General features: G+C 38.7%; 1 protein-coding gene across 1 annotated transcript; it reads left to right on the top strand.

Annotated features, from left to right (window-relative positions):
• The first annotated feature begins 1,690 nt into the window (after positions 1 to 1,690).
• Positions 1,691 to 26,822, top strand: LOC121632978 (myosin phosphatase Rho-interacting protein-like). The gene is made up of 22 exons (XM_041974825.1): positions 1,691 to 1,956; positions 6,562 to 6,639; positions 6,727 to 6,792; positions 7,155 to 7,306; positions 7,404 to 7,488; positions 8,213 to 8,384; positions 12,958 to 13,150; positions 14,860 to 14,962; positions 18,197 to 18,295; positions 18,537 to 18,593; positions 18,705 to 18,773; positions 18,863 to 18,952; positions 19,030 to 19,139; positions 19,347 to 19,869; positions 19,943 to 20,035; positions 20,880 to 22,949; positions 23,155 to 23,302; positions 23,383 to 23,500; positions 24,070 to 24,229; positions 25,244 to 25,345; positions 25,568 to 25,654; positions 25,752 to 26,822. Exons 1-22 carry the CDS (start codon positions 1,831 to 1,833, stop codon positions 25,890 to 25,892), a joined length of 4,842 nt encoding a protein of 1,613 aa, XP_041830759.1. The 5' UTR covers positions 1,691 to 1,830; the 3' UTR covers positions 25,893 to 26,822.
• The last annotated feature ends 223 nt before the right edge of the window (positions 26,823 to 27,045 follow it).

The raw sequence follows: 27,045 nt of genomic DNA, 5'->3' as shown, positions 1-27,045 counted from the left end.
TCTTATAAACTTTACCTTTAACATGCTTGTCTATAATTTTCTTTCTAATCTCCTGAGACTAGGGATGTTATGCTCGAGCATGTGACACGAAATTGTTGCAAGCATTGTTTCTGAGCATTGATTCAGCGTGCTGAAAGTCACATCTTACTGTCTGCCACCCACACTGAATGCCATAAAAGATTATAAAATAAAAATTAACTTAAAAAAAAAAAAAACTACAAGATAAAAAAAAAAAAAAAAACAGTATTGTATGTACATACTTGTGCAGTGTGCTATGTAAACTGTTGCCACATTCAATAATGATCAGCTGTGAAAAAAAAAAAAAAGTCATGAGGTAGACAATGAGATGCATGTGCAATATCTATTATAAGACACATAAAACAGTAAACAATTTTAATCCAACTGTATGAAATTACTAGCACAATCACTATCGCATTGAACAAGCACCCCTTCTCTTCCCCCGGCCGTCAGACTACTAGTGTCATTACAGATTGATATACTTTAAGCTGCACCACAACTCTGTTACCTTAACTAATCTTACCTAATAACCCCTTCTTATAATTTATATGAACAAAAAATAAATATTCACTCATGGTAGAAAAAATATCATTTATTGAACACTTAATAGACGAGACACAGGGATGATGTGCAGTGTGGAACCCATGTCAACACTTTCTTTCTGATGCATCAGACCCCCACAGCCAGCAGATGGTGTGCTTTGACCTGGTCAAATGATTCAGAACAGTAATCCATTTTTATGCATTTGGGTCAAAGCTGACTCAATGTTTCATGAGGCCTCAGTTTCACCATCCTTACCTGAGACAACTCTTTCCTTTGCTTCCGCTGGTCCATGTTGAGTGTGGTACACACCATGTCACCAAACGGCACAGTGACTACCTGTAGCCCTACATATAGGCCCACTGACTGATTACAAGATTGTAGACACCTGTGACGTTAATTAGTGGACACACCTTGGTTTAACATGTCCCTTTGGTCACATTATTCGCAGTCTTTTCTAGGGGTACCATCATTTTTGTCCAGGCCTGTTTCATGAGTTTATTCTTTAAAATAATTCTGTTGAAGCATGGTTGAAAAGCAGTGTCTGACTTTCAATGGTTAAATTTCATACATTTTATTTATTATTACTTTTGTCAGATTAAACTTATTTCTGTGACCATTGTGATGGTACCAGCAATTTTGGCCATGTCTATATATATATATATATATATAACTGTTTTGATTATTTTATTTTGTAGGTTTGGAACCGGATAGTGTACCGTGCCACATTAATATGAAAACGTTTTAGACATTTAACTTGGTGATAATTTATCAAACTATTTATACAGTGCTGTTTTTTTGTTTTGTTTTGTTTTTCTTTTGTTGTTTTTTTTTTTTTTTTTTTGTAAAGGAAAAGAGTCAAAATTAATAGCTTTAATATTTATTTTAAAGTCATGTTAAGTTATACTGTCTTACCAGTGACATGATCATAACGATAATTTAAAATTGTACACACTTTGTTTGTCATATTATTCATTTATCTATGTGTTTTCGATCATTGCACTGTTATTTTCGCCATAAAATTGTATAACTGTTTTTTGCAGAAAACCGTCAAAAATTGGTTTTAATTTTGTAAGTCAGAACCGGAAGTGGAGCAGTGATGCGTATATAACGTCTGACGACATGACCATGACGACAGTCGTCAACAGATCTGTGTTTGACAGATGTTCGTTTACGTTGAACCGCTTCATTTAAAGCGGTACGGCTGACGGACCGGAGCGGCTTGTTTTGGGGTTTTTCCACCGCGGAGGACAAAGCTGTACCGACGCAAACATGTCCGGAGAAAAGCCGACGAACCCCTGCAACAAATTCCAGGCCAACGTCTTTAATAAAAGTAAATGTCAAAACTGCTTCAAGTCGCGAGAAGTGCATCTGTTGAAAGACCACAACACAGAGCAGGTAAGCGACCAATTTAAACACGTAAATGTTGGAGCAACAGCTGCTTTATTCATGAAAAATTAATTTATACCAACGTATTTTACATTTGAAAATACTTTGTTTTTATTCTCTCTCTCTCTCTCTCTCTCTCTCGCGCTCTCTCTCTCTCTCTCTCTCTCTCTCTCTCTCTCTCTCTCTCTCTCTCTTTTTAATTTTTCCAAATTTGACGCTGTTATCATCCTCTATTTAACATGAGCCTCTCTGGGATTAATTAAATGTTTATTTATTTTAAGATGGAATTTGTCTTTAAATTAATATTTAAAAGTATTGAAATGTAAAGAACAAAGGGAGTTACCGTTCTCACGTGTCGTTTAACTTGAACATCTATTAAATATTGCAGCGTAATAATTTTGTTAGACACGTTTGCTTAAATTATGGACTGTACACAACAAGGAATATTATTTTGTTCGTCATGTTTCACAAATGATGTATAATGATGTAGGCCTAATAATAATAATAATGATAATGCTGTATAGATGTATGTAAAATACAAAATTTCACCTTGAATTTTGATTCTGTAAACAAATAATTATAAATTTTAAAAAAGGACACACACACACACACACGCACACACACACACACACACACACACATATATATATATATATATATATATATATCTTGTCAAGGGTAATTATATTCAGATGAAAACAATTTGTTGAAAGGGGATTTCTGCTTCTCTTTAATTCTGTTCAGTTAGAAGACTTATAGGTTTTAATTTGCTTTAATATGCTTCTTCGCTAAAATGCTTTAAAAGTGAAGTTTCATTATTCCAGAAATCCTAAAATATATGACATTTTTAAGTACAGAGTACATCTAACTTTACACACTCCAGTCTGAGTTAATGAAAATGTCATCTGATCTGACAGTTACCATTTCATGATGTAACTTTTACCAGGCAGCTATAAATATATTGATTCAGCACTGCATATGGTTGTTTTTGGTTGTAGATTTCAGCCAAAAACAAAAAAAAGGAAAGTAAACCAAGTTTTCACAGCTGTTCATCTAACATAAGGAGAAAAGACAGCTCCCTAAAGAGTGACAGCTGTGCTCTCACCACATCTTCCCTGATCCTTTTATAACCACTTACAGCTAATGCAAAGGAGCTAATAAGTGCACCTGAGCATTTCCTAGTTAAAACAGATCTATAATGCATTAATGTACACAGATATCAGAATTGAGATAAGACATTGACTAAACATTTACATATAACCCTGTTTTACCAGTAATGGGAATATGAATGTTACTTACTGGGATCAGAAACTAATTACACTTCCTGAAACGTACAGTTAAATGGCCACACATTTATCATTATGTCTGTGGGGTAGTTTACAGCTGTAATTCCTTAGTGGTGTCCTATTTAACCATCCCTTTTGTGATATCCTGAAAGCACCCTATTGGCAGCCTGTATAGCTCAATACATTTCTTGAATTTCTTTGTATTAAACAATATCAGCCTTTTATTTTTTTTAAAACTGAAATTAACAAAGTGATTGTGTGTTTGACAGGGTGATGTTTTAAGTGTGTTTTCAGCAACTGAAAATTTCTCTTCAACCGCCAGACTACAAATTAAATTTTTAGATTAGATTTTAGACAAAACTTTAATGTGTATGTCAACATTTAAATTAAATGACTGAACATCTTTTGCTAAAAGTTGTCTAAATTTGGCCAGAAATATTCACAGCTAGATGAGGGATACATCTTAAGTTTTACATCGTTTACAAAATAAAAGAACTCAAGTTTTTAAACACCAAATACAGCCATGTAGAACTACTCATATCCAAGTAAAAAATCTTATATTGAACTTCTTAGTAAAGTAAAAATATTATCAACCAAACATACTTAAGGTGTTGAGTGAACAAAGCCATTCTTCAGACAAAAAACCCATTTTAACTTCATTACATAATTAAATCAAGTTCAAGAGTCTTTATTTGTCATTATACAAGTACAGGACACAGGTACAACTAAATGACTTCCAGTACAACCCGTCCAAGAGTAGACAGCAACAACATGTAAGCACAAACAGGATCAGGCAGACTGAGGCAGCAGCCACAGCGCGGCGCACCTATTAGATATAGATGGAAAAGATAACATGAGGGGAATAAGATGAGGCTAGAGAAAAAAAAATTAATACTGATAAATCATAAGTAGTTTACTAAGTTGGTGGTGGAGGATGGGATTACTCCAGTTCGGTAGAAAAATATAGGTCTTTGTATTTTAGGATCACAAAGTGTGGAAAGTTTCATCTTAAAGCAAGAAGTATGAAGTAGTAGAAACTAGAAATACTGCAGTGGTACTTTTGAGTTTCTTTAATATATTAATATGTTAATTATTTAATAATAATTCATAATGTATTGATAAAGGCCCTGTGATGGACTGGTGACCTGTCCAGGGCGTACCCTGCCTTTTACCTTCTAAATGCTGGGCTAGGCTCCAGCTTTCCCATGACCCGTAATGGACAAAGCGGTATAGATAATGGATAGATAGATATATTAATATATTAAAGTATCCCAAAGTTGTGGGTAAATACAACAGTGGAACATTGACTCCTATGTTGAATATGTTGTTATTTTCTGCAGAGAATCAAGGAAAAATTTAGTTTTTTCTTTAAGATTAATTTGTCAATTGATGACTCATTCTCTGTTTTAAATGTAAAAAATAAAGACAAATCCTTTCCAGGAGTACCAACGTCTGTATGAAATGTCTTACTGGATATCTGCCGAACAGCTGATTGACAAATAACTGCACATTTCCAACAGATTGCATCAATCTCATATTTATTTTGTAATTATTTATATTATACTTGCTCTGCGCTGCTGTTTCTGCCTGGGGAAACATATTTCCGACAGATCCATCGTGTCGAGGTTATGCAAAAAAAGACGATGCTGGCGGTTTCCTAAATGCCTCACATTGTTAGAGTATGTTATCATGCTCTGTCCCTGTGACTGTTTTCAATTTACCCTGTAATTTCTGCAATGTTGCTCAACCTGCAAACATAACTGGAAATGACTGGGCTCAGGAAAGCTGGATATGGCAACCCAGTGTGTGTTTGTAGTTTCAGGTAATACCGACCAGTCAAGTTTGGCTGCTGTCATGTGACGATCAAAGGACATGCAGCACATTTACCAAAATATAACTCAGAAATATTGTCTGTTCTCTCTGCACTGAAACGATGACCTGCTCTGAACTGTGAATCCTTGCTGCATATTTTGGCTGCAGCAGAGGTCTGACAGTGACTCAGTCATTAGACAGCTGCTGATGGTGGTTCCCAGATAATCAGAACAGTAACCAATGATTAGTTTAACAATGCTAAAAAAAAAAAAAAATCTCTATCAGGATACTTTGTTTTGCCTCCTTACACATTGTATTTCAGTCTGGAGATAAGAATGTGTTAATGAAACAGTGTGATAGGAGTTAAGCTTTCATGAACTTGTATATAGAGAACAGCTCATCTTACCAAGTTTGGTCCAGGAAATAAATAACCTTCAGTGATGGAGCTCTATTATATGAAGTGTGTCTACAATGACCTCAGGTATGGTTGTTTATTATCAGGTAGGGCTGCAGAGTACTAAAAATGAATTGCTATGACAAAGACATTTTACAGTAAAATGGACAAACATCATCTGCATTCCACTTAGATGAAGTTGTTTTTGTCCGTTTTCTACAACTAACCAGCCTGCACGTTCACAATGGGATGCAGTCCTCATCAATACACCTGAGATTAGTGCCATATATTGAAGTATTTGTTCATAAATATTGTTACTGGAGTATTCAGCTGCATGTTTTCCTAGTATTGGGTATCCCTAATGTCAGGATTTACTTAAAAAGTGATGGATGGATTTATGTGAAGATTTTATCAGGAGTGGAGCAGGGCTTGGCTTAGAAGTGATTTTTTTTCTCATGTCGATCTCTCTTTTCTTATCCAAGAACTTTTTTTTCTTTTACAGCATTTTCAGATGATTGCCGGCTGCTTTGTTTTCATTGTTGATGAAAAATGTCAGAGACAGGCTTATAAAGTTGATGTTTTTTTGAGGGAGGATTTGTCAGCCATGATTGATACTGGATGTTTGAGGCTAATGCAGATCAGAAAAATCTTTTATTCACCTTATCAAACATAAAACATGATCAAAAGGCCTAGTAAAATGAAATATGGTTGATTTTTAGGATAAGGAAGTGTTATTTCTAGCAAAAGTTATTTCTTGTTTATTTTTTATGATTTTATTGAGTGGTTGTATTTTCTGTAATGTTTTCATAGATTTTTTTGGTTTTATTTGTGACATTTATAATTAGTGATGGATCATTTTGGGTATGTTTTCTATTCTTTTTTTATTTTAGTGGTTTTTATTCCCTTTGTGGTTTCTATTGGTGGTTTTATTGGATTGTTATGTTTGGTGCATGTGAGTGGATTCATTGTTTGTTGTAATGTCTTGAGGACCTGTCTGTAGACAGTTTCCCTTTGGGAACAATAAAATTACTTGAACTTGAACAAAGCTAACTGGGCATTAATTTACATGGAATTCAGCTCGGTTGCTTTTTGTGTTGATGTGTTTGCTGAATGTCTGTCCAGGTGAAACCCATCTACAGCGGCTGGTTGTGTTTGGCTCCAGAGGGGACAGATTTCGACAACCGGCTGCAGAGATCCAGGGTAAGCCTTGATGAATTTCAGCTTTGTGAATTTTTCTCCTGTAACAGTGACCGTGTAGTGATTTTGTTTCCTGTGTTTTGTTGTCAGAAATGGCAGCGGCGCTACTTCATCCTGGATGAACAGGGTAGCCTGAGCTACGCCCTGGATGAACTGGTAAGGGACCTCTCAGATGGCGAAAATATTACCCAATAGTAAGAGTGAATTGTAACAAAGACTTAAGGCCCACTGTACAGTAATCCTTACTTTGTGCATCTGCAGCATGTTTTGGATCAAGCAGGCAGCTTTAGGCCAGATGTTGTGTGCTGACTTAGGCTTAGCCTGCTACCCCCCACCTCCCTCCCTCAAATCTAATTCCCTCATCCCTTTCTTTCCACAACAAAAAGCAAAAACTGCTTTCTGTTCAACTGTCATTCATCTGATTCTTGGTCTTAGCAACAGAGTCGAAGTAAACATAATTACTTAACACACTCCACAACCTCCAGCCGAGTGATTTAGACTCTCTGATTCTCCTGCAGCCGAGCACGTTGCCACAAGGGACGGTGAACATGAATCTGTGCACAGACATCACAGACGCCGAAGGCAGGACGGGCCAGAAAAACTCTCTCTGCATCGTCACCCCGATGCAGGAAATATTCATCCGCGATGACCACAAAGAGATCATGAACGGGTCGGTTCTCCACCGGTGGGACCTTCCAGTAGCTTTACTGGATGTGGCCTCCAGCCTCTCACCTGGCTGATGTTTTGTCTCTGTGTGTCTCCATCAGGTGGAGCGAGCACTTCACAGTCTATCTGCGAACTAACAAACAGAATCATAAGAAAAAACGCAAAGTTGAACCCCCCGCCAATCAGGTAATAAAGAAAAGCCATTTTCTTTTTTGCTCGGATCAAACTGTGAAATGACAGTAGTTCTGATTAACCTTTTTTTTAGTGATTAATTTGGAGATTATCTGAAGGCATTATTAAATCTGAAACATCAGAAAATTAAAAAAATTTATTTTTTCTTAAAAAATTCTGAAAGTTTCTAACCAATCTGTCTACACTGAAAAGCAGGAACAGAGATTGACACAGTTTTTATTTAAAATATCAATGAAAGCGATCAAGTCCGGATATTTGTGGGCTGAAAGAGTATATATGTGTTTTTAAATGATTTTCTGAGCTCTAGTTGTAGTTCTAGTCTTTATTTGAAAGGAAAGAATGGGATGAAAAGCTGCAAACATCCACAGATCAGCACCCAAACTTGTGCTTGCTCCTGTTAGGATCTTCAGTCTCTGCACATAGAAAAAGAGTCCAACCAGCGGCCCTGCTTATCATTTTAATTAGTCTTAATGTTGAAGAGCAGGAGCACATACAGTAACTTTATAATACAGTCTAATGTAAAAATAAAAATGCTATAAGGGCAGTTTGAAATGTTCGTGACAGTTGAGAAGTTTTTGACAAAACAATAAACTCTCTACTTCTTCTTTATGTACATGTGATCGTGTTTCACATGTTTTTATGATAGAAATGCTAAATACGGACGTTAAAGTGAAAATGAATCAACAGAAAATTAAAATGTGTTCCCAATAATCACCAGGAGCCCAGTCCAGCTAAGATGGCAGCGACTGATCCTAGTTTTCCCTCCTTGGAGGAAGACACTGCAGATTCCGGTCAGTGGCAGAAAGATCAGCGTGCTGAAGGACCAGATGTGACCCCGGTCAGGACTGGCACCAACATGAATCCCCCTGGTCCTGACTGGACCCCTGCAGGTGCAGCACAGGCACAACAAACACACACACGCACACATATACACACATGTACGCACTCCTGGCTTTCATGTCCATCATTTCCTGTCCTGTTGTCCCGGCTTAACGTCCTGCAGATGTTCACACACTTTGAGCCTTTTTATTTGTACTTTTGAGTTAACCCTGGTGTAACCCAGCATGTTGACCGAGTACTGACTTGTCGTCGTGGAAACTGGCTGGAGGAGTTTGTGTTGTATCAGGAAGTAGAGTTACATAAACACAGAGACAGAAACACAGTGAGAGATGCACAGGAAATGGTAAGTCTCTGACCTTCAGGCATCATCAAAGCCAAACTGCAAACATGATCCATAAAAAAAGCTGTTAAACAAGTTCTGAAAGGCTTGCTGATTGGCAGAGATCGGGTACTCCTCTCTGCTGGAGCTGTGCGCTGTGACAAAGTGGACACCAGCGCCCATCTGGCGTCAGACTCATGACAGAGTCTGCAAAGGTCCTGTAATAACGGTCTGGATTATCTCCTGCTGCCAGAGACTATAGGCTGCTTCATTAGGGAGATGGAGGTTAAAGACAATGATCCCTCTCTTTAGTCAAGGGCGCTCTGTTTCGATTTCTTTTGGGGAAAATAATCCAACTCTGGAAGATGATATGAGATTAACACACAGTGTTTATTAATTTATTTACATGAATTCTTATTTATTTTGTATTAATTCTGTTTGTGAGGTTTTTTAGTACAGTCCTGAATCAGTCTGTTTTTTGCTGCAAATCAGAAACACAAGTTTTTCAGTTTCTATTCAATGCTGCATAACAAGTACAATGTTTAAGGAAGTCGCTAAATAAAGAGGCAAATTGGGGAATTGAAAGCATATAGATTAAAATGTTTTGGTTTTTTTCATAGCAGTTACAGTCTTAAGCACATCCACATCCATCAGCTAGTGACAAAATCAGCTATTTATTTTTTTGTGGAAGACAAAAATTTAGATGTTACTAGCCAGATTTCCATTCCCATTTTTAAACTGCATTTACAAACTGAATTAGAAGAAGTTATAAGACTGATTTTGATCTACCAGAGGTTCAAATGATGTGGCTCACCAGCAAACAATTGCTTCATGTGACTGACATTTGGCATGTTCCAAAATGTTTTATAATATCTCAGAAATGAACAGAGATGGAAATAATTCCTGATGAAGAACTTCAATTTTTCTTATGTGAATGTTCATTGCAGTTGTTTTTCCCTTATTAGGGTTTATTTTGGTTAGAACATCTTCTTCTGAATAGCATCCACAAGCGATGTCACCCATACCATGACCTTTTGGCAACACCTTTTAACTCAAATGTTACACTTTTTTTTTTTTACTGTACAGAATACAAACTCAACTGTAGGCTGATGTCTGCACTTTCTGGCCAAAGCGCCCAGCCCAAAACTATCCAGACCTATAATATAAGTTTAAACAAGGGAAATTAGCAGCAGAAGGCAGAGAAATGTACCACCATACAGACCAGATGCTGCCTCACTTGACAGCAGTGTTTCACTTTACGGCACCGCATCACACACCAGCAACTGGATATCAACACACTGGTTGTTTAGAATGTGGACCTTGGTTGATTCATCAAATAAATGCAGGAGGACATTATGGGAGGAAGAGAGGAAAAGAAAGAGAGAAAGTGACATAGCAAGAGATAAAGCAAGCGTCGACATTGGACTGACTTATACTGGCTGGACAGAACTCAGAGAAGAGACAGGATGCAAGATGGATACTAAACTAGCTGTCATTAGGGAGTTTGGTAATGTTGCTGGATGTCACTTAAATTTAGATTTATTTCACTTTTTACCATAAATGATGGAGGTTTTACATCTATTTTGTTGTTTCTTTCTGCTTTAGAATATAAGAAATAAAGATGTTAGTCAACACTGACAATTCTGTCAAGTTGTTGAAAAGCCCCCTCAGACTTAAAAAGACTGTTTTCAAACCATGTTTTTGTTTCAGAACACTTGTTCTAATTTATTTATTAATTATTATTTATTTCTGATTAGCTTTATTTGTTTTTGTTTATATTTTTTGCATTCTTTAGGTTTTATTACTGTAAATCTAACACACCAGGCTGGCATTACCCAGATTTGAAGAAAGTTGCTCTGTAGGTGTTGTACTAGAATCTCTTCATGTTCTCTATTTAAGAAATTGTGTTAATCTCTGAAGACCTGATGCAACATGGGTACACCACTTCTCAGGTGTTTGTGGATGACTAACTGGCGTTACTGTTGCATCGTAAATGTGAAAGACAAGTTTAGATGCATTGTGGTCAGATTTACTTTGAAGCCTGTTTCTCTTTCCTGTGTTGCCTCCTTCTTTACTCATTCATAATGATGTCACTGCCGTTTGTCTCTGTGTTAGTTTGCTTCTTCTAAACAAAATGATTAATTAGCTGTCATGCATTTTAACACATACGCTGGTTCTGTAGAGTCTCCCATAGCAACATAGCATGTTAACACAGTATGTGGGATTATTCTCATCGCAATGAAGGCAAGCAGGGAAGTACATTTTATTACTGCTATGTCCGTTCATGTGTGTTCTTCTCAAGGGAAGCTCCACTGTCATAGAATAAAATCTCAGATTTTGAAGAGGCCCAGAACAAAGATGTTGCTTTGCTTTGCCTGTTTTTAATTTATGGAGAAATACATGATGTAAAAATGTGAAAGGCTCAGCTAACAGAGCTGTAAAAAACGTTTATTGTCCCAAGAGGGAAATTTGCATTGGAGCATAAGAACCATGTAAAAATGAAAGTACATCCGCCCTCACTTGCAAATTGTATTGTTTCAGAAGGATGATTAAACCTAAATAATATAATCTAATACTTACCGTGTCTTAGAATTACATGGATACAACTTAAAAAATACCCAATACATTATAATTAACCGTGTTCTTGTTTACTTAAAACTAAGCCAAAATATACAAGCTGTCTGTTAAAGAAAACTAAGTAAACCCCACGATACAACAGTTTAAAAAAGCACTCCTTATCAGCAGTAACCTAGTCATGGTTTTCTGTATGGCGATTTTAAACGTTTGCATCACTGTGGAGGAATTTTGGTCTACTCTTTACAATGTGAGTTTATGAGCATCCGTTTCTGCACAGCTCTACTGGATCTCAGTGCTGCATTTGACACGGTCGATGGTAACATATTACTAGACCGGCTGAAAAACTGGGTAGGACTTTCTGCAATTAATTGGTTTGAGTCCTAGTTAAAAGACAAGGACTACTTTGTGTCCATAGGTAAGTATAAATCTGAGCAAACTCACATTTTTAGTTTGAAACTTTAAAGGTCTGGACTTTGACTGGATCATGTTAATACCTTGATTCTCTTCTTTTTCAGTCATTCTGTTGTAGACCTGCTCCTGTGTTTGGAATTGTTATTTTGTTGTATGATTCAATGTCAGTCACGCTTTAACTGTCTGACAAATGGTTTCACATTTGTTCAGGTCCACTCAGTAACTGCAGGGTTGTCTGATATGCTGTGTTTGGTTTTTCTCCAAACACGCTTAATTTTATTTCTTTTTTATTTAACCCGATTTATAAGTTTATAAAAAATGCTAGATAGATTTTTTTTTATTTCAGAACAGTTTGTAAGTTATTTCAGATGTAAGGAGCAGCATATTTTAATTTGTTTTCCATCTGCAGAACACAATGAGAGTGAAGGCTCTCATTCTGTTCATTCTCCCACAACCCTTCCAAACAAGCCATACTTGTTCAGTCTTTTTCTAATTGGATTGTGATGAACTTCAGCATTTACATGTATGAGGTGTAGTTTACGTTTTTTTTTTTCCTCTGAGTCATGCAGTACGGTCTTTAAACGTGCTGGGACATCCACACCTGGGAAGATTGGCAGCTGCCTTGAATGTTTTCCATGGTTATGTCCTTACAGCCTTTGATAGATTAATGAGGATCAATGATTGCTTCTCTAAAAGCATACTGAGGTTTTAAACACGCTGCTTCTGCATTATGGTTGAGAACATTATGAGTAAATAATGACAGTATATGACAGTATATGTCATTTGCTACTGTTTATCCAAGGTTGTAGTCACCTGATTTTAAGACCCGATAAGAAATATTCTTATTTACTTTGTCCTGGTACATAAGATGTAGATGTAGGGTGTACTTTTTTTAAGAATTGATATCAGTCATATCTACAGAGAGTCAGTAATAACAAGCAGAAAATGAAGCAGAAAAGGGACTACAGTTTACACAGACACAAAAAAGAAAGCAACAGCCACAAGAAGGAGTCCTCATCATGGTGCTGATGGGACTGAAAATGAGCATGAAATGTGAAAATGATGCAGAACAGAAGATCAAAGAGTCTTATCTACAGTGTGCTATTTAAAGGTCCAGTGTGGTTGGTTTGCTTGGGTTTGTATTAAAGGGTCTTGGGTGAATTTAAAAATGAAAATATGAAAAAAAAAGGGTTTCATCAGTGGTTTTGGTTTTGTGGCTGAGACTCCTAACTAAACTGTGTTTGTTCCTAAAACAGACAGACATTAAACTGTGGTTTCGTTTCCGTTCTCAAAACTGTATTACTTGTTGTCTCCAGGTAACGCATCCTCCTATCTGTGCCCGCTTTCCCGGGGCTCTCTGACCTTGGATGGCACTGGAAGTTTTGCCAACTCCGTCAGCTCCCAGGACTTGGTTGCTGTTGGAAGCACTAACACCAGCAACAGCCAGCTGGCCGAGTCGAACGTCATCCAAACATCAGCAAACGTCCAGAACAAGAGTCGGGACAGAAGGTTAGGAATGAGTCAAGGGAGGAGTCACTGATTCCTGCCAGTTTTCACAAAATCCATGTGAATTTGTTTAAGAGCAATCTGGTTTTTATTTTCTCATGTATGTTTGCATGTAATCTGTGGGTAACGCTAACAGCCATTTAAAGTGCATCAGCAGTGGGGAAAAAGGGGGAAATGTGCAAGCAATTAGCACAAAGGATACCCAGTGCTTCTCTGTTTCCCCCCCGAGTATGAAACTGAACAACCATCACACAACGCTAAACACCAGATCAAAGGCTTGTGCTCTACCCCTCCATTAGAGATCTTACTGCTGCATTTTTATATTTAGCTGAGAGAAAACCCTCCCAGTTTGAGCCCCAGCAGCCCGTAAACTGGTCACATGTGGAGGAGACATGTCAGCTCTTCACTCTAGTTTCCTTTTTGGGTAAATGAGACCAGAAATTCCAAAACGCTGGTGTAATTCGATATCTGCAGCGTTGTTTCTCATGACCTCAACACTAACAGTCTGCTGGTCTGTCAGAGAGAAAAGACATCAGTTTAGGCTCAGTTTCAGGGCACAGAGCTTCCTGGACCCACACAAGGCCGGGTCACAGCATCCTGCTCAAAAACCAGTTACAGTTGTAGCTTGTTACCAAACTTGCCTCCATCAAAGTCTGTGAAAAGGATTCTCTGTTCATTAAAGTTCAATTCAATTAATTCAGCTTTATTAAACACACATTAGTCCAATTTCTAATGACTGATTATAAAACCAGTTCATAAACATAAATGCCTAGCTAAAGAAAAGTTTAATTCTCACCTTTACTTTTGGTGATATGGCTCAGCTTAAGAAATTTCATCTTTCATTGAAAGATATGCATAAAACAAATAACTGTGTCACAAGTAAAGAGTTACTGTACAATATTTAAGTGTTTCAAACACAACACAGTTACTGTTCTCTGAAGCTAACGTGAATGAATGAGAGACTGTTAATCATTTCCAAAGAGGATTTAAAGTAGAGAAAAAAATGTCTTAATTTTTTTTCTTTTAATTTGCCTTTTACTTTCATGTGTAACAAACTGTATATAGTTTTGCAAAATGCTATTGATTCACTGTGGTTGATGTGCAGGTTCACTCGTTACTGGAACTAGTTCAAGTTCAGCTCACAGATTAAATCAGATTATATTGGAGTACCACTGATCCTGAATATGCACAGGGTGATGGGCAAAAGTGGAACTAAAACTAAAAAATAATAATATAATTAGATCAGTGATTGACAGATACCGGTCATTTGTTACAAAACAAACATCCAGAGAGTCAGCTGAACATTCACGAGGTTAATATCATCATTATTGGGTTTATAAACTTGTTTAAATATTTTAAATGCTTCATGTTTCTGCTGCCACTGAGATCTCACACACCCTCCATGTTGGACACATTCACGTTTCTGTTACATCTGGTTGTTTTATTCTAGCTCTGCATACGTGCTGTAAGGATTTCATCACCACGCTGTCATTCCAAGTGTTGTACAGATGGAAGTGATGTCAGAACACCTCACATACTGTTAATCTGTTCCGGGGAAACACGTTTGTTCATTTCCAGAGAACCTCTTCTACAAAATATTTTCCACTAGTACTTGCTTTTCTTCCGTATCTTTGCTTTAGTGGCAGCTGAGGAAGATACTAGCGTACTCAAAGCTGTGAATGGAAACTTTAATCCGTATTTCCTGATTGCAGGGACATCTCGGCTGGGCGGCTGTTGGGAGTTGGGAAGGAGCTCAGAGGGGGGACAATGGTCTCCAGGCAGGGCAGGACAGAGGCTCGTACCAGCCGCCGAGAGGTAACTATACCACCACTACCAGTAAATACTCTCTATTAGTTACTGCCAGTGTGCTGCATCTGATCGACTCTTTGGAAGGTCCAATAGGTTCATAAACATTTCATGCTGTGAACTGACCAGCTGGATGAAAGAAGGCAGTTTTAACTCGTCTTTTCTGTCTAGATTAAAGGAGTGGGACACTATTAATTTATGTGTTTGTTACAAATCCCTATGATACACTCATGCACCACTGAAAGCAAATACATATACTAAAGATGGGATCCCTCATCCCCATAGATAAATAATCTGTGATGACCAGCTTTTCGCTCAGCATCTGAGAACAACTACAGATCCATTTTGACATCAAGCCCCTTCCTGCAGCTCTTCCTGGAGCTTTTGCTTTTGTGTATGATTACTGGACGCTGACGATATGCAACCTAAAAAAGAAGTTCCAGATCACTGAGGAGGCATGCTGTTTTGATTTTTCATTTATAAAACACCACTTGATGTTATCTTTCAGCATGTTGGTGTTGAAGAACCAGTTCAGCCCAATAGGAGCTGATGTTATTTCCAAGAATAACATGTGAGGGTTGATGCCACGCTCGTGTCAGGCTGTGACGCTACGGCCAGCAGCTGCTTAGCTTAGCTTTACATAAAAAGAAAGCAAAACAAGTTGGTGAAGATGCTGATAGATTTATTACATCACAACTCAGAAACATGAGATGACTTGCTGCTACAGGATGTGAAAAACCACAATGAAAAACATGTTTCTTTATTTAAAAAGCCACTCCTACCATCATCACATGAGCATAATAATCACGAACAGGTAGTGCTGATTAAATTTATTCTGGGTTTGCCATGATTCACCAGTTACTGTATCCAGCTGTTCCTAGCCTGTACTGGGCCCAGTGTGAGCTTCAATGGTTTCTTTATGACTCATGCAGACAGGTGTTCTGGATAAACACGTCATTTTTGGTGATCTAATCAGATCCAACACTGCAGAGGATCAGATACAAATTCCACTCCGAGGCAGACTGTGCGTGTAGACCACAACTGTTTTGTGTTTCATTCAGTCCATTATGTTGAAAAGCAGGTTATGAGAATTTAACATGAAACGCGTGGAAAAGCAATCCCACCATGTTGAGGCATGCGTTTCCTCCATCATGAGTGGGTGTCAACAGATGCGAAAGAGGCGCTAAATCATTCAGCACACAGTTTTTGTTTGGGAACAAAACTGGTTTTGATGCCCTGAAGGCGTTCAGCTCGCAATCGGCAGCTCGGCATTCCTCCTCCACAGCTTTTTTCCTGGGATTCCTCAGAAGTCAAGCCGTTTTCAGTAGATTTTCTCGAGATTCTTCAGAACTCTGCCGACAGGTTTACAGATAAACTCAGAAAAAAGCAGCTCAGAAACCAGAGCATCTCTAAAGCATTCAGTTTCCAACTGCACGTTTGTTTGTGAATCATAGTCACTGCTTGTTGTTGGGCTACAGCCCAGTTATTAGGGAGGTGAGTGTCTGTCTGTGTGTGACAGTAACAACAAAATGTAGACATGATTCAGAAACAGTCCACACATGTGATTCATGACATAAGATCTCCAGATAAATGATTATTGTTAGTAAGATTGTTTTCAGGTTGTTCTGTTTCTTGAAGTTGATTTAAGTTAGACACAAGTCACCATGGCAACATATCCTCTCAGATGAGCATGGTCCTGGAAATGGATTTAGAAAACAAACAACAAGAAGCCTTTATTCAGCACGCTATACATGGAAATGGACATTTTTCCAGTTAAATGCCCAAGTCAAACTATAAACTTTACTTGACTTAACTGTGTGTATACAGAGACAAAGTGAGAGACACCAAACCTCAGGAGTATAATATTTTCTCTTTGAAACAGGTGGAGACTGTCAACAACCTGATTTCTGGGTCTTGTTACACCTTATTAAATCTGGATCAGATCTGACAGGACATGTTTTCCTGTGACATTATGTAGACATTAAAAGCTGTTTCTTGCAGCTTTGCTGTTGTCAAACTGTGCTGCTGCTCTCAGAGTTCACCTCCGACAAGCCTTCAGTAACACCCACAGAAAGCTGGACTCACTTACCGAGTGACTTCTCTAGAGGAGTTTTGTAAACTGCCTTGCCTTGCCTTGTTCTTTCTCCTGGCCATGATTCATGTTCTATGTTTATCACCTGCTGGTCAGAGGTCACAAACATCTCCGTTTAGTCTTCCCATGTGTTTTTTCTCCTCTGTGGAAAGTAATTTGTGCTTATTGTAGTGAAATTATGACAGAAGCCAGACTTGCTTTGCGGTCTTTGTCTCTGAATTGACTTTGGGAAACAGTTGTTCAGAGCCACCTTGATGAGCCAAATCTGACGTAGACTCATCTATATAATCACAGGGGTGCAGCAGCGATGGTTGTCAGAGCAGCAGCTGTTAATCTTTGATTAAACACTCTGACTCATTCCAGAGAATTAACCTTTTAAATACAGCAGCAGCACATTTGAGCCCACGTGACGGTTTATGTGTCTCTGGTTGCATTTGTTTTGAGGAGAAGGTCAAAGGAGTCTGTCTGGAGTTCATTCAGGCCTCAGAGCTGAGATTCCCAGAACAGCCTCTCCTCCTAGTCCTCCAGTGTTGTGTTCCTCCAGTGTTGTGTTCCTCTGTAAGTTGTGTTCTTGGATAGTTTTCAATGTAAATGCCAGAAAAAAGCACAATGGATGTTCTGTGGTGATTAAAGTGGTCCTGTTTTCTCATTAAAGTGGTTATGTAAGGGAGAAGAATGAATCTTTTGAATAGCACAGGCTCAAGTAAACAAAAAATGCACCCTTGATTTATTTAAAACTCTGTAATCTGACATGAAACAGACTGATATGTGCTGTTAGAGCTGGGCTAAATCCTCATCATATAAGCTTTCAGGACACTCAGTTTGGAATGTAAGACAAAACCTGCAGACTAACTGGACTTTTATACCCTAACAAACCTTTTCATGCATTCCACGGCTGAATCAAATCGTCTATGTGGGAGTTTAACAGGCAGTGGAGAATAGCCTGATGGACTCCCTGTGGTGCACTCCAGCAGGCCTAATCCTCACAGCTGACATCCCTGCCAAGCATCCAAACTGCTGGTTATTCTAAACTGCCACCGTCCAGACTCAGAAAACACTTCACGCCCGTGACTCAGTGGAAACCTCCTTCTGATAAGAGTTGTCTTCATCATAGTCGTCTAATCTTGACGTGTTTTGTTTTTTCTCTGCAGAAACTTCAGTCATGTGGTGACACGACGCAGCTCGGTGCTTTGCCTCCTCAGAGAAGATCCAAGTCTCTGGACCGCAGGACGTCAGACACGGTCATGACAGTAAGGCACTGATGAGATGAGAAGAAAAACTAAAACTTTATGCTTTTCTGTATTACATGCAAGTTCATCTTAGCTAATCTCTTACTCAGTCCAGATGTTGCATTATAGATCTTATTTAAATGTCACACTGAAATATAACTAATTAATCTATAGAAAAAGCAGGAAAACTTATATTAATCAACACGTTTCACAATCACCCCTCAAAGAAAACTATTCCCAGCTGTTTTTATCCTCTTTACAGCCAGATTTATTAAACTTCAAGAAAGGCTGGATGGTCAAACTGGATGAAAATGATCAGGTAAGATAACCAGAGAGGTTATGGATTGAGTTGTGATGAAGCTCTGAGGGATTTTCATACAGTCAGTAGTTTTAACACATCCTGTGATGAATGTCCTTTGCTTCCATCTAGTGGAAGAAATATTGGTTTGTTCTCTCAGCTGACAGTCTGAGATACTACAGAGATGCTACTGCTGAAGAGGTACACTGATTTAATTTTTCATAAGGTAAAAAAAAAAAAACATCACACGTGTTTCTGTGCCTCATAGTCTTTTCTGATTCTTCTTTAAGACTTCAGATCTCAATGGAGAAATTGACCTGACAAAGTGTTATAACGTGTCTGATTACGACGTCCCGAGAAACTACGGCTTTCAGATCCACGTAAGTCTTCAGACCAACACTTTATACTCAGTCGCAGTTATAAATAATAAGTATATTCAAGTGTTTAAATGTCACAGACCCCAAAGGGCGTCTTCACGCTGTCGGCCATGACGGCAGGAATCCGTAAGAACTGGATCCAGGCGCTGATGAAGAATGTGCATCCAGTCAATGCCCCTGATGTTGCCAGGTAATCAGTCAAACTTACTTTTTTAGGATTTTTATTTCTTTGCCTTAAACTCTTATCTAAATGTCTTATAGAAACATAATGATGACGAGGAACCAAAACGAGACAGTTTTTCCAAGCAAAAACTTAACTGAACTAAACTGAATCAGGAGTAAAAGTATTCACTAAAATACAATTTAAGCTCTTCTAACCTCTTTAAAATGTTCTCAGTTTACCTGGCCACCACGTGTCCTGCAGCCCACCTGGGGTCCTCCCCAAACCAGATGTGACGCAGGACTCTGCTTCCTCTGATGTCTCCACGGAAACAGACCCCCAGCCCCATCCCAGCAGCGCAATAAAACGTCGTCAACAAGGTTGCTATAAATCCATTGACTGGAGCGAGTTCAGGCCTCGGAGCAAGTCGGCGGTGGAAGTAGAAACCCGGGAAACCAAACCACTGTGCTCGCTGGAGGTGGGTGACCTGGAGGGTCGGAGGAGGCGGGAGGCGAGGAGGCGGAAGTATGAGACCATGCTGGGCATCTCTCTAGGCTTTGGAGAGAGGGGAGAGAAGACAGTGGACAGCTGTGTGCGAGCGCCAAGTCCAAAGTCACAGCAAAGAGTGGAGGAGGAGATCGAGGAGTTCTGGAGGCAGGTGGAGAAGTTTGCGTTCAGAGCGGAGAGGATGGTTCCGCTGTTCACTGAGACCAGAAACACTGCAGAGGTGGAGGAGCTGCTGCAGAGCTACAGGAAACAGGTGAGAGCAGAAATTTGATGACATCAGAGCCTTTTTTTCTGCATATTGACTCGTCTTCTTTGTCTTGTTGGAGGTTGAGGAACTGAAGGTCCAGCTGGCAGAGTCAGAGCATCACAGACTCAAACTGGAAGCTCAGCTCAGCACCGACGGATTCTGTCAGCAGCAGGTCTGAGGATGCTTTTATATTTAATCAATATTTGTTTACAAGACAGCGAGAGTTAGTGAAGTAAATAACTCATAAAATTAAGGCAAGATGCCAGTTAATGGGATAAAATATTAAAACTAATATTTATATCCATAAACCTGTCCCAATTTATACGTTGTGTTCATAAGATGGGATTATTTTTTGTATTGCAATTTTTCTGAGATGTTTGATGCAACACTGCACAATTTTCAGATCTTCTGGAGATCTCGATCTTTTCCAGCCTGGAGCTTCACATTATGTATGATAGCATGTCAGGACATTATCAAAAGAAGAGCAGAAAAGAAAGAGAGAAAGTGACAGCAAGAGATAAGACAAGAGTCGACATCAGGCTGATTTTTACTGGCTGCCTAAGTGGAGATTTTTATTGAGTTTGAGAACAGTCTTTATAGATCTGAGGTTTATAAACTTCATAATTTCCTCAGTCATTAGTAATTGTCTAGTCAAGACTATCAAAAAAAAAAAAAAAAAGCTTTACTGGGACGCCAGAAATGACAAAATAAAGACAGTAATCAGAGTATTACATTTAAAAAAGATGCTATTGAGGTTAGTTTAACAGACGCATGCTGACACTGTGCTGGCAAACAAGCATCTTAAGTTTGTCCTTTTTTGTTTTCTTTTTACAAGTTTAAATGTAAATGTAAAATGTAAATAAGATCTAAAAATAGATTCTTCACCTATCATGTTTTATCTTAAGTTGCTTGAAAAGTTACTTTTTCTTCTTTTGATCACTATGAAACATTGACATTATTAAGAAGGAAGACTTTTGGTAATTTATTCCTTTTGTTTTCCTCTTGTTTCTCCTCAGGTGGACCCTTTACTTTGTTCAGAAGCAGATTTCTGCCCAGTAGATATGATTAAAATGCCACTAAAAGGCTTGAAGAATTCATCCAAACAGACTTCAGAGCTCCTTCAGCAGCCTCACATCATGGAGCCGCTCCAGCTTCAACCATCTTCATCAGGATCACAGCTGCCCAGCATCTGGCTGCATGATGACCAGGGTAGTTTACAACAAGTGGAGGCTTTTCCCCCTGTGACAGACGCTGCACTTTTAGCATCTCCTGCATCAAACAGCCAAAGCGAACTGTCTCAGACTGATGGCACAACATCCCACCACTGGAATCAGCTGTTCCCCAACGCAGACACAAAAGTAAATAACAGTGACTTTTTGATTTTAAAGCCGGCAGAGAGAGATGACGACGTCCTGAACCACGTAGCTCCAGACAAGATGATACTGAAGAGGCTCTCCCAAGAGGTCGAGCTGCTCTCCAGCCAGAATGAAGCTCTCAACCAGCGCAACCAGGAGATGCTAAACCAGCTGACAGAGGCGGACCGTGAGATAGAGAGGCTGAAAGCAGAGCTCAACAGGAGGTACACCGAGGAACATCAGGGAAAGATGAGGCTTGAAGATCTGCAGAAGGAGCTGAGCTCCAAGAACGAGGAGCTCCTGGAGGCCCAGATGCTGATCACCTCTCTGAAGGGAAACCTTAGGGAGACAGAAGCACTGCTGCAGCTGAACAGTCTGGCCGAAACCGAAGGAGTAGTCGACGCTGAAAACAAAAAAAACGCAGAGATAGCAGAAGAATACCTGCTTCTGTGTTTTGAGCCAACAGAGGCCAAGCTGGCTGAGCTGGAGAGGCAGCTCCAACAGTCAGAGCTGACCTGCAGGGAGCTTCAACACCACAACAAAAAGCTGAAGGAAGCAGGAGAACGTTACTCTGGGAGAGCTGCAGAAGAGTTGGAGAAGGACAGACCGGGAGAAGAAGAAAGGAACAGAAGTGTTTCTGGGAACGAAAAAATCCAGAAAGTGATAGAAGGAATGGTTCTGAGGCTGGGAGCTTTGGAGAAACTACTGGAGATTATTGATGGGTTAAGTTTTATAAAAGAAACTGAAGAAGAGGAGGAATGTTCTGCAGTAATGAGCCAGCTGAAGTGGGAGGAAAAGTTCTGGAGTTTATTGCTCAAAAAACTGAACGAGGATCCATCTGAAATGAAGAACCCCGTAGCAGTGATTCTCAGGGAGATGATGGAGCGTATGAAGTTAGAGAAACAAATGCTGCTAGTCAGCCATGATCTGCTTCTACACTCAGATAAGGTGAGGGAAGGTGTGACAGCTGTGAAAGACTTGGGCTTTATGTGGGACAGTGGAAGTCTCAAAGCACCAGAAGCCACAAAGATAAATGAAAACAGAGAGTTGGGTTTTGATAAGCAGCAGTGTGAGATGGAGCAACTGAAAGCCGTCACACAGGTAAAGATTTCTTTGCTGAAGCAGATCTCCTCCATTAGCACCTCTGTGCTCCACAAACTGCAGCTGACTGCAGACACGCTGTATGATTTTCATTTCTCAGATCCTTGGACTGTTTCATTCGTTCACTCTGCAGCTACTGAGGCGCTTTACCGATGCCATTTAAACAGGATTCATTCAAGATACCAGACAAAACTCTGCCAAAGCTGCGTCAGCCTAGCGGAGGAAAACAAGGAGCTAAAAGCAAGTCTTTCAAACCTGGAGGAGAAACAACTCTACTTGCCGAGTGCCACGATGAACACATGCTGTCAGACAGACGAGAGTTTCTACCAGAGCACAGGGGGAAATCCTGCAGAGGAAACACTAGCAGAACAGATGGTTGAAAACCAACACCACGGGATGGAAATCCCTCTTTTAAGCATGCAAAAGATCTCTGATGAACACTTAGAAGAAAGCGATGAGGACAATCCAAATGTGGTGATGGAGCAAATGTTAGAGTTGAGAGTAAAAGTGAAGGAACTGGAGGAACAAGTGGAAGAGCTGTCTGTCTTAGCAGACCAGATGAACCACGAGTTTGGCGAGAGGATGAGTTCTGTGAAGGAGCAGCATGAGAAGGAGATGGAGAAGCTGAAGGTAGGTGAAGCTCATGCTACTGTGGTATCCTGAAGAGCTGCAGTTAAGCTGTGGCATTGAATGCAACCCAGAATTTAATGAGGGGCCTCTATTCAGGATGAACCATCAACAAGCGAGGGGTTAATGTAATTCAATTATAAATGCTTAAAACAGCTTCTCTAGTGAGTTCATCAGTTCTGAGCTTTTCAACCTCTTTTGTTATCAGGCCACATGTGAGCGCGGACTTACCTCCATGACCGAGTATCACCTGAAGGAGATGGAGGAGCATCAGCGTCTCCACCAGGAGGAGCTGGAGCGTCTCCTGATGGAGAGAGACAGGCTGCTGGAGGAGGAGAGCGCCGCCACTGCAACCGGTGAGTCAGAAACAAATCTGAGCAGCAAAATACTTCACAGCTCAGGGTTCCTTACAAGCTGCTTTTTCTCTTCTGCTCAGCCATTGAAGCCATCACGAGGGCTCACCATGAGGAGCTGCAGAGGGAGGTCCAGAGGACACGTCCGCCTGAGAGTAGCCATGGAAACACACAACTGGAGGACATTTACAGGCAGCACAGGTGATGAAGCTGTATGCAGATTAAAATCCCACAATGTTTAGAGAGCTGTTTCAGGCAGAGTTAATGTTTTGGGCCTTTTGTGCATCTTTAAGTATCTTTCAGCAGACTTTAGCAGAGCAGTCGAGGAGTTGCGAGTTTCGTGTACATTATCTGAAATCACTTGGAAAAACATCCCAGACTCAGTCAGAAACAACTCTTGAGAATTTTTAAACACAAGTTTTCTTTTCTTTCCTGAGTCAGTGAGAGATTTGTCATCACCAAAGGAAGGGACCTTGTTTTAGTCAGATGAATGAGTTTTTTTATGTTATCAAGCCTGTGCTGCAGCGTCCTCACTGCATGTTTTCTTTTAATAGTCTGATTTCAGTAGAGTCCTGCATGGTGGAGGAGATCTTCTTATATTCCCATAAAGAAAATTAGATTTGTCCTTATGCATCCACTCTGAAAACACAATCAGTAGGAGGTATCATAGCTGTTTTGGGTTTAATTACAGTGATCTCCTACTGCGTTTTCTAAATGTTGTTTGTGATATGGTGATGTAGCTGAAAATGTTTGTATGTGTCTTTTTGAAGGGAGGAGCTGGACTCCATCCAACGGGAGCTCCATGTTTTGTCCCAGCAGTTTTCTCTGAAGTGTCTGGAAAACAGACATCTTGTCCAGGCTCTGGATGCTGAGAGGAAGGCTTTATGTCAGTGCCAGCTGGAGAACCAGGACCTGAGGATCAAAAACCAGGTGACACACATACTTTAACCCACAGCCGTCAGTTTCATTCACTACCCTTTCTGAATCATTAAGGACAAAAATGTCCACTTTAAAGAAAATTCTATGAAACAAATTTAAAATATTCCATTGTCAGGTTTTTTATAGCAAACATTCGTTATGTAATCAAAGTGTTAAAAATCCTGATTATTCAACATTCAATGGTTTTGGTCAGGACTGCAGTTAAAAAAGATTTTACCCCAAAAAGCAGGAAAAAATACAAATTTACTGTTTTTATATTACTGTTTTATATATATACTGTTTTTTTACAGTTTTTTGGAAGTGGACATTTTTGTCCTTGATGACATAAAATTGATGCCAAACAAAAACTAACGATGCATCAAAGTTAATATTTTGGCTGATTTTTGACCAAACCAAGAAGGATTTTAATAAAATCCCCCAGCCAGTTATGTTTCATGGAAAATGTCTCTCTGTTGTGGTGATGTCAAGTAATCAAGCTGGCACCTAAAGGGTTAAAATCCTCCAAAGATATTTTAATGTTTGGTAGTTTTGAGCTTTGGCTGAAGTTGTTTAAGAGATTTACGCAAATAATAATAATAATCTAAATAGTTTTTTTTTATTTTTTGCAGTTTTTTGAAGTTGACATTTTTGTCCTTGATTAGTCAAGAGGGTAGTATTCTATTAATAGTAGAGGGTAGTATTCTATTAATAGTAGAGGGTAGTATTCATTAATAGTAGAGGGTAGTGTTCTATTAATCTGTTAGAAAATTGAAAAGTTGAATCTAAAGATTATCATGAGGGACTTTGTTAGAAAAATTGTCCCATATGGACTAAAACAGCCAAAATGCTCGAAGAAGAAGAGTAAAAAATTTACCCAAGTGGACCAAAATGTCCACAGTGATGCATGAAGGGTAATTCATCCTCCGTGGATTTCATATTTCAGGGTATAAAGGAAATGAAATTGTTTTAAATTAGTTCATTCTCTTTTCATACTAATCATCCTGATTGTTGTTTTTAATTTTCCAGGAGCTGAGCGGTCACCTGGCAACAGAGGTCACCAGACTGTGTTCGCTGGCCAAACAGGACACGCTGCCGCTCAGTCAGGAGAAGGATCTGTACGAGATGGAGGCGAGTTTCTCTTCTGCATAGAGTGCATTTATGTGATTTTTATTTTTCAACTCCACCTCCTTCATTTTTATTCCATTTATATGAATAGAAACAGTCTTATATTATCAGTTGTTTGCAGCTCCACAACAGAACCATTTCCCTCTAAAACTCAGAGGATTTTATTTAAACATTGGTTTAAAATAAAACCCTGATACTTCAACATCTGAAATATTTTTATTTCAGATCACGCTGGGAGTGAAGGAGTTTGAGGTCCAGAGTCTGAAGCAGAAGATCACGTCCTTGAAGGAAGAGCTTCAGTCTGCGCTAAAGGTGAGCAGCTTATGAACTGCACAGCAGCTGCTGCAGTGCTAATAATAATAATGATAATAACACGATGATCATACAGCTGAATCCTGTATGGTTGCAGGACAAGAGAGATTCAGCAAAGGAGTACAAGGACATGTTGGCTGAGCTGAGCTTCTTCAGAGCGAAAGCAGAGCGAGAGGCCGACGAGCTGAGAGAGCAGCTGAGGCTGGCGCATCGGGCTGTGGCACAAACTTCACCCTGAGCTTCAGCCAGAGTATCAATCAGTATTATTTCACTCCAGTGAACTGATGAACACATCTCACTTTATCTCCCAGTAATAAAGATATTATAAATTATATAATATCAAATATTGTTATAACTTTTCGTTGTGTTGTGATATATTTTTTAGATGTTTTCTCTTTTTGGTCAAATCTGTCACAGTCTGTATGAATGTTTTTTTCTAAGAATTTACATAATTTAAATTAAACTTTTTTCCTTATGACATGTTAACTTATTTTGATAATGATTTTTATTAAACTGGTTTAATAAATCATTTGTTAATTTTCTCTTATGGAGCTACAGGTCTTTATTAAGGCTTCATAATGTGTTTGTATTTTTGTTACTATCCATTAGTGAAATAAAAGCAGCAATTTTAAAGCAAAATATAAAAACTTAAGCACATTAAAATATTTTTTTAAAAAAGACGTTTTTAACAGTTAACATGAGTATGATCACATGATGTTTTGTGAGTATTGCTCTGCAGAAAAAGAGTGAATCATTTATGTCCAACCTATTTGCTAGTTGCTTTTTTACAGCTTCCATTTTAGAAACAAATAACTTGCTAAAGCGACTTATTTCATGAACTTCCTCCCTTTGAGAACTTTAGCAGTCATATAGGATTCACAGAATGCTTCTCTAGACCATATTTCGATATCTGATTTTAATAATAAAAATGTAATAAAACAGTTATATTAATGGAAAACTGCATCCCATAGAGGCATAAACCTTGGCATCCTTCGGCAGAAACTATATATATATATATATATATATATATATATATGTATGGAGCATTTCAAAAAATTAATTTATATTAAAATAATTCTGTATTCTGTATTGACAAAAATGCCCTTGATACTAATCCCTAAATAGAATATTTTGGATTATAAACTTCTGGCTGGTTAGATTTTCTATCTCTTGCACAGCCAATAATATATGTATATATATATATATATATATATATATATATGTATATATTTTAAATATATATAGTATATATATATATATATATGTATATATTTTAAATATATATAGTATATATATATATATATATATATATTTTGCTACATATGTTTGCTTTTCTTAGACTTCTTGTAAATAATTTATATTGCACCTTCTTGTTGTGATGCATGTTCACC

This window comes from Melanotaenia boesemani, chromosome 2 (genome assembly GCF_017639745.1).
Source record: "Melanotaenia boesemani isolate fMelBoe1 chromosome 2, fMelBoe1.pri, whole genome shotgun sequence".
Lineage (NCBI taxonomy): Eukaryota > Metazoa > Chordata > Actinopteri > Atheriniformes > Melanotaeniidae > Melanotaenia > Melanotaenia boesemani.
Note: the sequence above shows the minus strand (reverse complement) of the source record. Positions and strands in the feature narration are given on the sequence as shown.